Source organism: Helicoverpa zea, chromosome 28 (assembly GCF_022581195.2).
Source record: "Helicoverpa zea isolate HzStark_Cry1AcR chromosome 28, ilHelZeax1.1, whole genome shotgun sequence".
In the NCBI taxonomy this organism is placed as follows: Eukaryota; Metazoa; Arthropoda; class Insecta; order Lepidoptera; family Noctuidae; genus Helicoverpa; species Helicoverpa zea.
Genome location: NC_061479.1, coordinates 344,447 through 360,771, shown reverse-complemented (window position 1 = coordinate 360,771; position 16,325 = coordinate 344,447). Strand labels below are relative to the sequence as shown.

General features: G+C 38.6%; 1 protein-coding gene across 1 annotated transcript; it reads left to right on the top strand.

Moving 5' to 3' along the window:
- Positions 1-4,184: 4,184 nt before the first annotated feature.
- LOC124643753 (ribosomal RNA processing protein 1 homolog) lies at positions 4,185-16,059 on the top strand. The gene is made up of 12 exons (XM_047182818.1): positions 4,185-4,479; positions 8,799-8,878; positions 9,382-9,531; positions 10,049-10,151; positions 10,347-10,438; positions 10,955-11,134; positions 11,990-12,099; positions 12,543-12,695; positions 13,280-13,434; positions 13,778-13,884; positions 14,289-15,314; positions 15,544-16,059. The coding sequence occupies exons 1-11, from the start codon at positions 4,278-4,280 to the stop codon at positions 15,048-15,050; spliced, it is 2,094 nt and encodes a 697-aa protein (XP_047038774.1). The 5' UTR covers positions 4,185-4,277; the 3' UTR covers positions 15,051-15,314; positions 15,544-16,059.
- Positions 16,060-16,325: the final 266 nt, after the last annotated feature.

The following is a 16,325-nucleotide window of genomic DNA, read 5'->3' as shown; positions in this document are numbered from 1 at the left end:
CTTCTTAAAAAAGTATTAATTATATTTCAAAATAAAATCACCAATCAATCAAAACCTTTCTTTGAGGGATTGGACAAGGAACCCGAACGTCTCGTTAGTTCTAGTAACTGATCACGCCTATCGTACGTTTCTTGACCTACAAGAAGGCACCTGACCTGTCTTCCTTATGACATCTCCGCTATCTTTCCTTTCTCCGTGGATTTGCTTGTTAGAATAAGCTGTTTTTATTAAATACTTGTTTTTTTGTGGTTCACTTATTTTTTCATATTTTCATATGTAAAAGTACATGCATATTATGTAGGCAGCAAACATTTGGTAATAATATTATTATGTATGAATGGTGGCCTTCGATTAAAGTACATAGTGCTTGCATACTTTTGAATATCTGTGTGAAGTAACGAGCTTTCAACTTAACGTGTACTTTTTAGGGCCTTATCATACTAGCGGATTGCGAGCGTCTTCAAAGCGGAACGGACGCGCAACGAATACGTTACGGGCGCGCAATGAACACGCCGCGCATACGCAGCGAATTCATTGCGGACGCGCAACAAATTCGTCGCGAAAAGCAGTGTTTTATTCGTTTGCAAGAAAACACAAAGTAGTCGCTCTCTTCCATTCGATTATTATTGTTTGAATCCATTTTGTTACTGAGTGTATTGTACGTCGTTAATTTGCTACAAACACGCGACGAAAACGTTGCGAATTTGCCGTACGTCCGCGACGTCTTCGCTGAGCAGCCGCAGCGTGTTCGCGACGCATTCGCTGCGCGCCCGCTCCGCTTTGGAGACGCTCGCAATCCGCTAGTATGATAAGGCCCTTTGATAGTTTAAGTCGTAACAGTACTTTTATTAATGTTAATTTGCAAGCTACATAATGCATTTTGATTTTGTACCTCTATGATTAAAAATGTAATAGGCACTCGATAAAGGAGGAGACATTTTGTAACACATTACCACTCTTGTGCCGCGAAGTCGGATAAAAGGGAGTAAGTAATTTATTTTAATATATGTTACGTAAAGGGGGTAGATGTTAGACCAACATTAATTTTATTTATCTATTCACACTAGCGCCCATAGGACAAATACCTACAGCCTTACTACAAAAACTGAAACACCTGTTGAACACTTGTCTAAATGTGGCTGCAAAACGGACCTTATTTCAACGTCATAAACTGTCATTTTTAGACAAGTGTTCAACAGACGTTTAAAAGTTTTTGTGGTACGGCGGATAATGTTTTTACGCTTTCTAAATAGCCGACATTTTTGTATAATATTAACAAGGAAAGTAATTGAACGTGGAAAAATTGGATAACACAGCTTCTGCCAGCGGTTTCACCCGCGTTTTGTGGCAATTCCCGTGGGAACTACATCCCGCACCCGGTTAAAAAGTTGCATATATCCTGCCTTGATAAGTAGGCTATTAAACGCTTAAAGCATTTTTCAAATCGGACGAGTAGTTCCTGAGATTAGTGCGTTCAAACAAACAAACTCTCAAGCTTTATGATATTTATATAAATTTAAAATAGTGTACTGGCTAAATATAGGCCTAGATTATGCATTAATATATAATATAATTTAAGTGAGCTATTTGTGCTTTTGCTCATAACATTCCAACATTATTTATTTGTTATTATTTTGTTAAATGTTTATAATTGTGTTGGGGAGAATTCAGAATTATTTAATATGGCAGCGACTTTTATTCGCCTATTCGTATGTATTTAGAAATATTCTTAGGTGATAGAAGTACATAAATAAATATTATATATCTGGCTGACTGAAACGAAATTCATGTGTGTAAAGGTACGTCTTAAATGACCTAGCACTTAAAATGTACCTTTAATTTAAAATATGCAATGTTTTTTTTTTATTATAAAATATAGACTTACTATTCTTGTCTTATAACTTTGCCGTTGTTAAGTTGGCTACAAAACTTCACGACAGTCAAAAAGCAAAACAATACAATACCGCGCATGCGTGAAACGACAAATGGCTGACTTCAGGGATGCAAAGTTATTTGACTAGACTAGTTTTTTTTTAATTTTAAAGATGCGCGTCCTTCCCAAATGAATGAAATTATGGAGATTAATTTAAAATATACTTACTTACATAATTATGTTATTATTTGCGATAGATTTAATTACAATAATGAATTAATTGTAAATAGAGCTGTTTGTATTGTTATTTCGTTATTGGCTGCAATTTGCTAAATAAAGTGCCTACGGAATTATTCTTATATGGAATGTAATAAATGTTATACTTTTATTTTGGACTTTTTTTTAAACCTTACCTCAAATATCTTGTTTCCTCGAAGTGTTGACCTATGGCTTTACGATATTACCTTTTCATCAAATTAATGGGTACGTCATTGGTTAAACTCAATCCCTTGACACCAAACTGACTGAGTTTTACTGATGTAGCGATAAAAGGGAGAACCACTCCTACCAATTAAGTTGCATAAACCCAATAATTCGGCAGCTAAATTCTGAATTCAATGTTTGGTACCTTGATGACGGAACCTTGGGGGGCAAAGTAGACTGTTCTTAAAGACCTATCCTTTCTTCAAAATAAATTCCAGGCAATAGGACTAAATCTAAATTATTCCAAATGTGAACTCTTTGTAACGGACAATACAGACAGACAAGACATATTTTCCAAATTTTGTGCAATAGCCCCGGATATCAAATTAATTGACAAGAGTTCTCTTTGTCTCCTCGGTTCCCCAATATTTGAAAATTCATTCTCGAATTTTATTCATGATAAAATACAAAATTTCAATCATATTTCGGACAGGCTACTCCAAATTAACATGCACTCAGCTATCACAATCATTAGATATTGTTGTTTTGGCCCAAAATTAACGTACTATTTGCGTGCTTCCAGTCTATGGAAGCACACAAATCTTTTGGAAAAACTTGACAAAATTATTAGACACACATTAACATCAATTTTAAATGTGGCCTTGGACGACGGAGCCTGGATTCAGGCTACTCTTCCCGTTCGCATGGGAGGGCTTGGCGTCCGCAAAATTTCAAGTATTAGCCTACCGGCCTTTATATCCTCCGTCCATGGTACTGAGCAATTGACCAGGAAAATTCTTCCTATCACACTGGCCAATTGCGAGGTACCATGTCTGACTGAGGCTGTAGAGGCTTGGAAAATCACCTGCCCGAATACTGATCCACCCGTCAACCCGTCCTCCCAGAGACAGTGGGATGAGCCGCTCTGCAGAGTTATACGGAATAATCTGCTAAATACGTCAATTTCTTCTGCAGAGCGAGCGCGCCTTCTGGCTGTGGGCGAATGGGAGTCGGGTCTATGGCTTCTGGCACTTCCGTCGTCAAACATAGGCACATTGTTTGACGACACCACTTTCCGGCTTGCTGTTTGCTTGCGTTTGGGTGCTCCGTGCTGCTCTCCTCACCGCTGCCACTGTGGTGAAGCTGTCAGCAGCCTTGGACACCACGGCTTGTCGTGCAGCCGCAGCGCGGGACGATTTGCACGGCATGCGAATATCAATGACATAATCCGTCGTGCTCTTGTTGCCGTAGGCGTTCCAGCCATATTAGAACCCAGTGGTCTGGCACGCGACGATGGCAAGAGACCAGACGGTATGTCGTTGTTCCCGTGGAAGATGGGTAGGTCTTTAGTATGGGACGCGACTTGTGTCGATACTCTTGCACCATCTCACCTTCCTAGCTCGGCGCGATGTGCTGGTTCCGCTGCTGCGGCTGCAGAGAACCTCAAACGGCGCAAATATAGCACCCTGGTTGGTAACTATACCTTTGAGCCGTTTGGGGTTGAAACCCTCGGGCCGTGGGGTCCAAGTGCTCATCTGCTTTTTAAAGATCTGGCAAAGCGACTTGCTGACACTTCAAGTGACCCAAAGGCTGGTTTTTATTTTGGTCAAAAATTAAGCATTGCCATCCAACGTGGCAATGCTGCCAGCCTCTTGGGTACACTCCCGGTGGGCAGCGATGAGGAGTTTTTTGATGCCATTTTTTAGTTGTATATATGTATAAATAAGGCTTTTTTTTTACGTCATGTAAATATCTAGATTTAATATTATATGGAATTTTATTATGTGAATTAAGTTGCATAGATTTTTACGCTACCTACAGAAAAATATAGAACTATAAATCGACTAAATAACATGCAATCGTCTAAAATAAAAAAAAAAAACGAGTTAGAAATGTCAAATGTCAGTTTCAAAGCTGTCAAAAAACTGAAACGCGATTGTCACATGGTGGTCGCTTGTTTTTATAAAAACACAAACTCAAAATGAAAAGCCCAGAGAAAACTAAAGTTAAGAAAGACAAAATAAAGAAGAAAGAAAAGGTTAAACCTAAAAAGGAACATGTTTTAGTTGTAGCTCAAGAGATTAAGTTCGCACGTTTATTGTCGGGTAACGAAAAGAAAACCCGCGACAGAGTGCTCAAATCTCTTAAAAAATGGCTTTTGAACTGTTTCGAGAAAGGATACGGTTAGTACAGAACTCTATTATCACTTAATTTTACTTTATTTACTATAATTCAGCTAACAAAACTATTTTTTTACCAAAGTTAGCACATAACCTCAAAAGTATAACATACAATATGCGTTGTATTAAATATATGTCTAACACGCTGGTTTTTCGTGTCTAGCCCTATAAACTACTGAAATAAAACCTCTATCTGCTCTTTTTCGCTGTCATTTAAGGTCTCCACTTATAAAGTATTGATTTATAAGCGATTATAAATACCATGCTTGTAATTATCTACTAAGGCCAGACAATAAGGTCTGTGTATTGATTCGCGCGCTATTACACCTGTCTAGGTCTTAGGGCGTTGTCTCAAGAGGTTAAAACATTAATCTATGGCCTCTAAGTCTAGTTTTTAAACCTATTTTGACTTTTAGAAAGACACTTAGACAGACAGACAGACTTTTAGCTGTATAACTGCTTAAAGAAATAAGGTAAACGCGGGTGAAGTCGTCATGCCCCAATAGTCGTCAATTAATCTAAAAACTTTTATTTATTATTTCTACTGAACTTAAAATGGCCCGGTTTATATGTCAACATATTGTTGATAATATATTGCACAATTGAAATTACAATACGGGGTTTTAACATTCATGGCGTCTGAGATATGTTATTCGAAAAGTGTGTGCCATAACAAAATAGTTTTTTCGTGAAGTTCAGCTGTCAAAAGTGAAACTCAGCACGTGGTTTTGTGCTTTGATTTACATAACTCCAGTGGGGTCTGTGGTATGTTTCTTTGTTTAATTAGATAGTTAAGTTTATTTGCTAACGATGTAATATGCAATTTGGAATACTTTTAACATAGAAGATATATTTTTTTAATGTGACATCTATTGGTACTTTAAAACTCCTATTTGACCCAAAACCCGTCAATTTTAGAATTATTATGACGACTACTGGGACGTGCTCAAAAGTTGCACCTAAACTCGTCATAATGAGGATATTTTGTGTTTTACAGTACAAAATGCGAATAAATAGCTAATATCGGGACTTTTACAACATTGTTATCTCTCTAGAACAACATATTTAAGGTTTAGACTACATTTGTTGATAAAACTGCGTTTCTTTAAAGCTTTTTCTTAGGGGTACATTTTACTCTTCTGGTTCTAGATGCACGTACACAGTCATGTTATTCGATTCAATTAATATGTTTCTTAATGGTTAAATCCCCTGTTTCCTATAAGTATGCACTTTCTACGAGTGTTTTTTTAGGTATATATTGGCCGCTGTAGGCCTCCGCCATTCGATTAAGGACACGCGATACATATCTACCGCTTTGGGTACAACTACCACTAGCCTTTGTTTCTACTACGCTTGGATTACAATTTGTGGCAAGCAAAAATTGACTGTTCTTACACTATGCTTTTTGTTTGAAATAACTGCATGTCGTCACGCGTATTGTACCGCGTCTCTCTAACTTGCTTTAATAGCGCCTGTATAAAAATTATGTCATTCAACTAGTTTTGACGCAAAAAATATTAAAATCAGTTTTAAAACTAAGATGACATAGCTTCCATCGCTGTCACTGCTTTGCTTGTCGTATTCGATATTGATGGGTAAAGAGTATAATCTTATAGTTATCGGCACGAATCTTGAGTTCTGTCTGTCTGAAAACTAATACAGTGCATCAAAAAATTGTTCCTCATCGCTGTCACTGGGTAATGTACCCAAAAGGCTGGCAGAATTGCCACGTTGGATGGCAATGCTCAACCTCTGTGCGAAATAAAAGCCAGTCTTTGGGTCCCGTGAAGTGTCAACCAGGCGCTGGGAAATATCCTTGGCAAGAAGGCGGGCTCTCGGACCCCACGGCCCAAGAGTTTCAACCCCAAACGGCTCAAACATGTACTTGAATATAAGGTTACTATATTTGCGCCGCTTGAGGTTCTCTGCTTGTGCAGCGGCGGAGCCAGCACAACATGCAGTTCCGGGATGGGAGAGTTCCGGGAGATGGCGCAAGAGTGTCGATGCATGTCGCGTCCCACACTAAAGTCCTACCCAACTTCCACGGAAATAGCGACATGCCGTCTGGTCTCTTGCCATTGTCGCGTACCAAGCCATTTGGTTCGAGTACGGCTGGTACGCCGACGGCAACAAGAGCGCGACGGATCACGTCGTTGATGTTAGCATGTCGTGGTGTGCGGCCGGCACTGCGGCTGCACGACTTTCCAAGCATTTAAAGCCTCGGTCAGGCATGGCACCTCAAAATTGACCAGTGTGGTGGTCTCACAGACTTTCATATTTACAAAAATAATAAAGGGGGAAATATTAAAACTAAGTATCAAAAAATTCATCCGCATCGCTGTCAGCGGGGATCGTGCCCAAAAGGCTGGCTGCATTGCCACGCTGGATGGCAATGCATATCCTTTGGCCGAAGTATAGGCCAGCCTTTTGGTCACGAGTGGACTCCACATTTTCATGTAATTTATGCTGGCGTGTCGTGCCATGCGACCAGCACTTTTGCCACAGGAAAGAACATGGTGCCCAAGGCAGTCCACAGATTCGCCGCACTGACAGCGATGCGGAGCCCCAGTGGGAGCGCCAAGGCGTAGGCATGTAGCGAGCCGGAATGTTGTGTCACCCAGCATGGTCCCAACGCTGGGTGACGGCAGTGCGTGAAGCCATAGCCTGACTCCCACTCTCCCACAGCCAGACGCAGTAGTATTGACAGATGTTTCAATTAGTTTATTTCTCGTCAATCTACAGAGCGGCTCGTCCCACTGTCTCTGGGAAGCCGGGTTGTCAGGGAAGGCTGTATTTGGGCAAGCTACTTTCCAGGCGTTCATGCACCTCAGAATCGACTAGTGAAGGGGCTAAAATTTTGCTGGTCAACTCCTTAGTGCCGCAGACCGAGGATAGGAACGCCGGTAGACTTAAACTGGAAATTTTGCGGACGCCGAGGCTACCGAATCTGATCGGAAGGGTGGCTTCGCGCCCATGTCGACGGCGCGCGTTGTTCCACGCGCTCCTCAAAGAGATGTCAGCAACCCCAGCGGGGGCTGCGGGTTGTTCGAAAGAGATACCACGGCCCTGGTACATAAGAGGCCTATGACGGAACACGACGGTTTTTAGTCAGTAAGAGTCTGACACTCCCTCACCGCTGCTAACCCACAGCGGGAGGGGTCATTTGATGATTTTTGACGTCGTTAAAAAAAAAAGGGTGGCTTGAAGCCACGCTCGGTCGTCCAAGGCCAAATTAAAAAGAGATGAAGGATAGTACGGATAATTTGGTCAATTCTGTCTAAAAGATGTGGCTGCTTCCATAAGGGAGAGGAGCGAAGGTTGTATATAAATTTTGGGAAAACACAATATTGGTTTTACAATTTAAATATTTTAATAGTAATAATTTTACTCGTGCTACATATGCACATGACTGCATGGTTATATGATTGATTACGAAATATAACATATATTTTATAGACTGATTTTGTGATTCCAAGCGTTTGATAGATAGGAATATAAATTAAAATGTAACTATGTATCTGTTTTATTGAATACCTGCTCTTCTAACAGATTATGACCTGCTATTCTAAATAGGGATTTGGTTTTCTATCTATCTACCTAATGTTTCAAAGGCACAAGTATGCTTAATAAAGTCAAGCACAAAAAAATGTACGTAACTTGAACTTTATGTTCAAGAGCAGAGAGTTCACATTAGCATTAAAAGTTGACGAGTACTGGGAATATTTGACGAGTATCCGTACAAATCAGACGACTATTGGTACAAATCGCCCTTTTTTTACTTTTGCCTTAATAAGTACATAAACCAATGAAAATGATTAAAAAAACATTAATTACTTAGAATAACGAATAAATACTCTATCACGTCATGCAAAAATTTTCATTTTATATTGAATATTTAACAGACAGTAGCGCTTCAAAGTCGGTGATTTCCGAAATCCGACGAGTATTGGTACGTTTACCTTACCAACACTGTAAATGTATATCATAGAAGGTTTGATTTGTGTTGCTAAAGTTTGTCAAGACATTCTATGTTTAGTTATTTATTAGTAAAGGAATACCAACAGCTTCTGTGTACAATTTAACAAAAATAGTAGGTTGTTACAAGTAAAGGGGCTTACACAGTTGTCAATTACAATTTTTATATGATACTATACAGCAATTTGTAGAAAAATAAATTGTTTATGGAGGCCAAATGAATAAAAAACAAGTTTGATTAAAGAAAAAACACTTACATGCTGTGTTATGATATCGTAAATATTTTTATTTAATAAGGTTTTAATTTATTATGCACTTGTTAGTAATAAAATGTTGTTTGTTTTCAGAATTCAAAGAAGATGACTTTGTAAGAGTATGGAAGGGCTTGTTTTATGCAGTTTGGATGTCAGATAAGCCTCTTGTACAGGTAAACTATTGTTATTTGTTTTTTACTATAAGCATATCGACAGTTAACTACCAGGACCTCCTAACTGACATATTTTGACCAATTGGTTTTTTCGCGGATTCTATTCAAAAATATTGTATCTCATGTAATAGAAATATCTTCTATTTATAATTCCTAATATTTCGGGCGTTTTTACAATCATGGAATTATCTACTAACTTTACGAGCGCGGACTTTGGTGGCTTTTTTGTGCCTCTACTGAAAAGTTTTGACATATTGAGTTAGGAGTTCTTGGTGGTTAACCGTCGATATTATATTTATGAAGCTTTCATCAGCAGTTTTACCCACTTCTTGAAGGGAAGTCCTAAGTCAAGTATGTATGATCAGCTGTTTGCACATGAAGAAGTAATAAACATACACACCGTTACAAACCTTTCAGCTTTTATAATATTAGAGTGATTACAAATTGTCACTAGTTGAATAATTACCTTTCCATTTAGAACATAAATAACTATTTATCAACAGGAGGAGCTATGTGAGAACATATCGGCCATTCTGGACGTCTTCCCCGAGGAACACCTCCGTCATGCGCTCCTCATGTACAAGGCAGGGCTCCGAGTGCTGGCCACCGAGTGGTATGGCCTCGACCAACACCGCACTGACAAGTTTCTCATGGTATGTAAAAAATGATGATGACTGTGATGATGACTCTGATGATGATGATGTCCTCCTAGCCGTTTATCGGCCACGGTGGCAGTTCTTATATAAGCAGATCAGCCAGCGCATGACATATTATAGTGCACCAACATTTGCTTGGACACAGGTGCACTCACTATTCCTTCACTCTCGTAGCGCGACGGGACGGCAATCCGACACCACCGGAGAAAGATCACAAGCACGACCGACATTAACGTGCTCTACGATGCACAGGTGTACCAATCACCAGCTTCCAGACTATGGGCTGCTTTATCAAAGAGTGCTTTGTGTGTTCACGACAGTGAAACAAACACTCTGTAATATTATTGACTAGCCGTTCTCCCGCGGTTTCACCCGCGTCCCGTGAGAGCTACTGCCCGCACCGGGATGAAATATAGCCTATATATCAGATAATATAGCGTAAGGGACCACGGACAGAAAAAGCGATACTATGTAGTGATGATTTCATCACATAAACCTTGGTATATTATTGCAGTTGGTCCGTCGCTACCTGCGCGCGAGTCTGCGCTGTCTACTGCGCAGCAAGTGGAGTTTGAAGAGTTGTCAGATGTACGCCAAAATCCTGTCTGAGAGTGACGGTGAGCTTGCTTTCTAACTTACTGTAAAAGGACGAATACTGAAACTGAAGTTTTTGGTAGAAAGAGTGTTTGTTTAATAAACAAATATTATAAGTTCTATTTCGGTCACAGTTAAGTCTATTTCTGCAATAATTTGAATTAACATCTTGAATTTGAAATATCATGTAAATACGGATTCGTTACTTCTGTTTTCAGGTATTTTCGCGCTGAAGACGCCGCACTACGCGCGCAATGCGATGTCCATGTTGCTGCACATCGTTGACTGCTATTTAGAGGAAATTGCCAAGGTGTGTTGTATGACTTCGATAATCTTCTTATTTTTGGTTTCACCAGCATGTGGAAACATCTGCTTGTAATCCGGATAAAATATAACCAATGTCACTCAGAAATAATCTCACTATCCAATAATAAATGAAAGAAAACTGAGAAGCAACCCAACTGAAAGCCTATAGTCTTCCTTGGTAAATGGACTATGTAACTCTGAAAGATTGGTCCAGCTACTGAGATCAGTGTGTTCAGAAAACACTACAGCTATTGGATAATATAATGCTGAATTTTATTTGTCTGTGAACAGGTGAAACAGTTAGCAAAATAACATAATTTGGCACTTTCATGTTTATAATTTTTCTCTTATTTTTTGTCCAACTTGTATCAATAAATGATCTTTTTTTCTTCGAATCTAAGTCAAATAATTTATTTCACTTAGGCCTTTACAAGCACTTATATATGTCAAAAATACAAAATAAGTTTGATTTTAGTTGTCCTTTGCAAAAGTTTTTCTTTCTAACAAACGCTCCCCACAGGTATCCTCCGGCGACATCCCCGAAGCGAGCCTGGCAGAGCTCCTGCGGCCACTCTGCGCGTACATGTGTGGCGGGGCGTCGCCGCTGCTGTGCGCGGCCGCGCGGAGGCTGCTCACTGCGCTGCTCAGGCAGAGCCCTAAGGGCTTGGAGTATCAGCATGCCACTGCGGCTTGGCAGAAGGTGGGTTTACAAATTCATTATCTTCCGGCTGTCCCAACTGTATTGGGGTCGGCTTCCAGGCTAATCAAATGCAGCCGAGTATAGTTATCGGCACGAATCTTGAGCTCTGACCTACATCTGCGCAGAAGTGATTTATTAGCAAAGAACCAATCCCGAGTGACGGCTATGACGCGATGCACTGCGGGCCAATCACCGCTTTAGCCCGCCCCCGCGCCTCGCTTCATACCACTAAAGGTGAAGGTCAGAGCTCAAGATTCGTGCCGATAACTATACCAGTGTACCATATGGAGCGACTGCCTATCTGACCTCTTCAACCCAGGTACAAGGGAAACATGATCCTCCTGGACAAGGCTGGTTGTAGATTTTCTGATTTCTGACTACCCGTAATGACTGCCAAACTATCAAATTAAGAAAAAACATCCAAATTGGTTTATTGGGTAAGGGCTATAAAAAATAATAGGGCTAGAAAATTGATGTACAAAAAACCCAAGATGCACACTCAACATCTCAAAAATGTCCGCACCAAATGCTCATTTTCTTTGTCCTAGCCGACCACTTCGTAAAATTTTATTGCTTTAACTACAGTGCGTTGTAATAACGACTTTAAGCAATTCGCGTAAAGTTGAACTTGCAATAACGTACTTATAGAAAGAGACAGAATTAGTGTTCGGGGACACTTTCGAGCGTTACTTTTATTCGAGACTGTGCATCTTGGGTTTTTGTATATCAATGGGTTAGGAACAGCCCAATCAGTGAAAATCCCTTCCTACACTACCTTTGTGCTCTATCATCTTTTGGTAAACAAACTAACAAACACAGTTTATAAGACTAATACAATTGTATTTGTATTGCCAGATGGGGTGTCCGGAAGGTGGTCCCGAGGCTCTGGAGCTGGTGACCGACTCAGAAGATGATGATGATGAGGAACAGAATGATGATGAGAATACTGATACTGAAGATGAAAGGTACCTTCTTCGTAATATGCCTTTTAAAACTAATGTTTTGTAAGTAGCAGGCCAAATACGAGACCCACACATGTCGAATTCCATATTAGATACCTTTAAAATGCCAAAAAACATTGCCTATTGTATGGGAGCTACCTAAACATTTTATTTCTATTTATTTGATTCTGCAATAGAGGTCTATCATCAGTGAAAACTTTAATTGTCATATCATATATTGTTCATGCGATTCTGCCTAGTGATTGACAGACAGATGGATAACGAAAACAATATTTAGGTACCTTCTTTTTAAACTGGCCAATATTTTTGTAATAAGATTTGTTGCTTTGTCACACAATAAATAAGCTAAGTTGCTTTATTTTTTTTTGCCTCAGAATTCAATTTTGTTTTTCATACTTTATTATAACACATAAAATAATTACCATTTTTATTTTCCTACCCCCCAGTACATCAAAACCCCTAGACCCCCGCGCGGGTCGAGTAGACGTGGAGCTGGCAACACTGCCCGTCCCGGCGTCGCAGCTGGCAACACTGCTGCGAGAGCTGTTGGCTACTGCCTCCTCTACCACGCACAGGAGAGTTAGGATATGTTTGCAACGGTATGTGGGTTGAATAAATTAATTTTACAATGTTTCATGTCACAAGAATATGCTTTTAAATCACTTTCCTTGATGTATAAGTCAATCTGTCTTATAAAATATAAAGATAGAACGTCATAAAGTATTAATTTCAATTGAGTAACGAAATCATATAAAACTATATTCTATTTTCTGTGCTATATCATTGTTTGTTTGCTTATGCCAAAGGCAAAAACAAAAATACTTAATTCTTTTACTATTGCAAAGCTACACTAATCTCAAGGAACATTGGTTATTATTTTGTACATTTATTTATATATTATATTATATTATTTATTGGATATTTATTTATTGAATTTAATCAAATATCACACAAATATTATAAAGGCAGGTTTGTGTATGTTTGTTGCTTATTCACGCTCCAACACCTGAACTAATTTTGATCAACCTTTACTTTACGGTTACAAACTGAACATAACGGATTTTGAGCATTAGAGAACTCACTCTTTTTGATATAATTTACTTGCAATAAGAAATTTTGTAATGAATTATTAATTGGAATTATAAAGAGGAAAAAAAATAATAATATTTGTTTTTCCTTCCAGTTTCGAGCAGCTAGCTCGCGACGAGTATCCCCTCCGCGTGCAGACTGACGACGCAGAGGAGTCTGCTCCCCCCCTCAAGCACAAGAAATCCGCGCAGTCACTGCAACAGCTCGAGAAGAAGTTGTTAGCTGCCAGCGATGAACTCGCGTTACGAGGTGCGTTTGTATACATGTAATAATAATAATCATTCTACATGATCCATGATTTATAAAATTGTTGACCAATTGTTAATTCCCCTGCCAATACCCGATTGATACTCGAATATCTTGTTAAGATCTGTAACTTACATATGCGCCCACAACAAAGATACTTTAACTTTGACTTCGAGCCTTTCCCCAACTATGTTGGGGTCGGCTTTCAATCTGACCGGATGTAGCTGAGTACTAGTGTTGTATAAGCAGCGACTGCCTATCTGACCTCCTCAACCCAGTTACCCGGGCAACATAATACCCCTTATTAAGATAATAACATTAACTAATGAATAACATTTATCTGCAGGTCTGTCTCGCAAGCACCGCAAGCGTCTGCTGGCCAAGACTCGCGCCGGCAGCAGCATCGTGGAGGAAGTCGACGCTGTCAAGCAGAAACTGTCTACTGAAGCCACTGTGAGTATTTTACATAGAAACAATGAGACTTCTGTAATCTGAAAAAAATCTTAAGGCTGCTCACGTCACGTCTTTGTGAACTTTTGACTAACCAAAGGATCATCGGGCCGATTTTTATAGGACTTTCTGACCGACTTGTTCGAGGACGTGTTTTGCACTATTGTTATCAATGTACACTATATTTCTCCAACAAAAAATCGGTCACCGATTATAGGTACTAGGCCTAAAGATGAATCACTAAGTTTTGATCCTTTGTAACCTGCATTTTATTTACATACGCGTATTAATGGAAAAGATTGACTAAACCTATTTAATCTCTTGTTACCCAATAATTTCTCCCTTTTCACCTAAATCTGATGTACTAGAAAATATTACCTTTTTGACCCAACCCCTCTTTTTGACAGAGCAACGGCTGGCAAGTAGAAACAGCGGAACCGGAAGCCAAGAAACCCAAACAAGCAAACAAGAAACGCAACAACGACAATAAAGTCGCAGTCGCAGTCAAAAAACGCAAAGTCGACGCCAAAGCGAACGGAGACGCGACCGACAAGAGTATTACAGTTGAAGATATTCCTAAAGATAATAAAATTGTAGCCAATAAGTTAGATAATGCTAAAGTTAAGAAAAATATAGAAAACGGTGACAAAAATAAAGCTAAAAGTAGTAAAAAACCTAAAGATAACGTACCAAAAGTTATCGAAAATGGTGCTCAGAATAATAAAGTGAAAACTAAAATTATACCTGTAGACAATAAGACTACTAACGGTCAAGTAGATAAAAACAATAAGAAAGTACAGAAAAATGTTGAAAAACCAACACAGAACGGCAAAAACAAAAAACAAGAAAATACAAATTCTACAAAAATCGATAATTCTCCAAAAAACAAAAGCTCAACACTAGTAGTTAATAGCAAAGTGAAACAATTTCAAAAACAGACGAAAAAAACTGAAAATATGAAATCCAATCATTATGATACGCCGAAAAAGGTGAAATTTGCGTTAAAGAATAACTCGATGCAGCAGCCAGTGGACTATTATAAGAGTGTTCGGCAAAGTCCGAGTATACCGTTTGACAGTTCCAAACAACCGAGCAAGACGAATCTAAAGCCATCGACCCCATCACCTATTAATCCTTTCTTTAAGAAGAAATTACGACTCAAAAATTGATGAAAAATACTAGTTTAATTTAATGTAAAAGTTACTGTTTTGACGCGGTTTTGCTCGCGGTCTGAAGGAGTATAAGTTATTTTATCGATAACAATAAAACATACTTAAATTATCGATTCTAACACGGATAATGGAGGGTTTAACTGACAGAAACAGGGGTACCGAATTTTTTGTGCAGTTGACAACTGTCAGTTTTTAAGGGAAAATACTGTTTGTTTGTTCTTGTCAACAAAATTAAAAAATGTTCAGAGTATACTTCGCACTATAGTTCGGCCATTCAGAGAATGCGTTCCTGACACGTCGCGATTGAACTGACGACGTAATAACATTCATTGATTATTGATATAATAATGTTGTTTTAATGCTCCTCAATTGTTAAAACGGTAAACAACCAGCAAAAATATTTTTATCGTAACTGCAACGCCATTGCAAAGTTACGTCGTCAGTTCAATCGCGACGTGTCAGGAACGCATTCTCTGAATGGCCGAACTATAACGACTGTATTTTAAAATTATGTTTAAAAATCTTGAAATAAATAGATACAGATTACAGCATAAATTGAACCAGTGACTTCGAAAGACATAAAACTCAAATTATAATCCAGTTAGGCAAAACATAGTTCATATAGGATCATTTAGAAAAGCTAGTTTAGAGGTAAACTGTGTTTTAAGAAATGTTATCAATGATTTCATATTAAATGATCATTTTCGGCAATTGTTACCAATAAAATTGTGTTATGGGGGATTTTTCACCATTTTATGTAAACATGAATGTTTTGTTAATAAGAAAAATCATATATTACAAGCTTAGTGTAAATTAGTTGTTATTTCATAAAGCAAGTACAGTAACTCTTATTACAAAGTGATAAGGTTAAAATTAGCACATATTTGTTTAATGCTGTTAACGTTGTATAAAACTCAGTGAATTTGTTTGTTTGTAAGTCCGCTCTATCAGTGAGAAAATAATAATAATGTATTGTACTTTTTCAATAAATTCAATATGAAGTTTATAAACTTTGTTTTTATTTGAAGTAGACTGACTTGATAAATCAAACTCAAATGCTATATTTCATTTAGGCCTTCACAAGCACTTATGAACGTCGAGAAGCCGAAAATCGATCTCAGTGGCGTGCACTTTGAGAGGCCTATGTCCAAAAGTGGACTGCGATAGGCTGATGATGATGATGATGATGAACGTCAAAAATATAAATGAGTTTGATTCTATTTGCCCATTTCAAAGTAGCTTCCTATGTAAAACGCGCAAGAAACTCAAGGG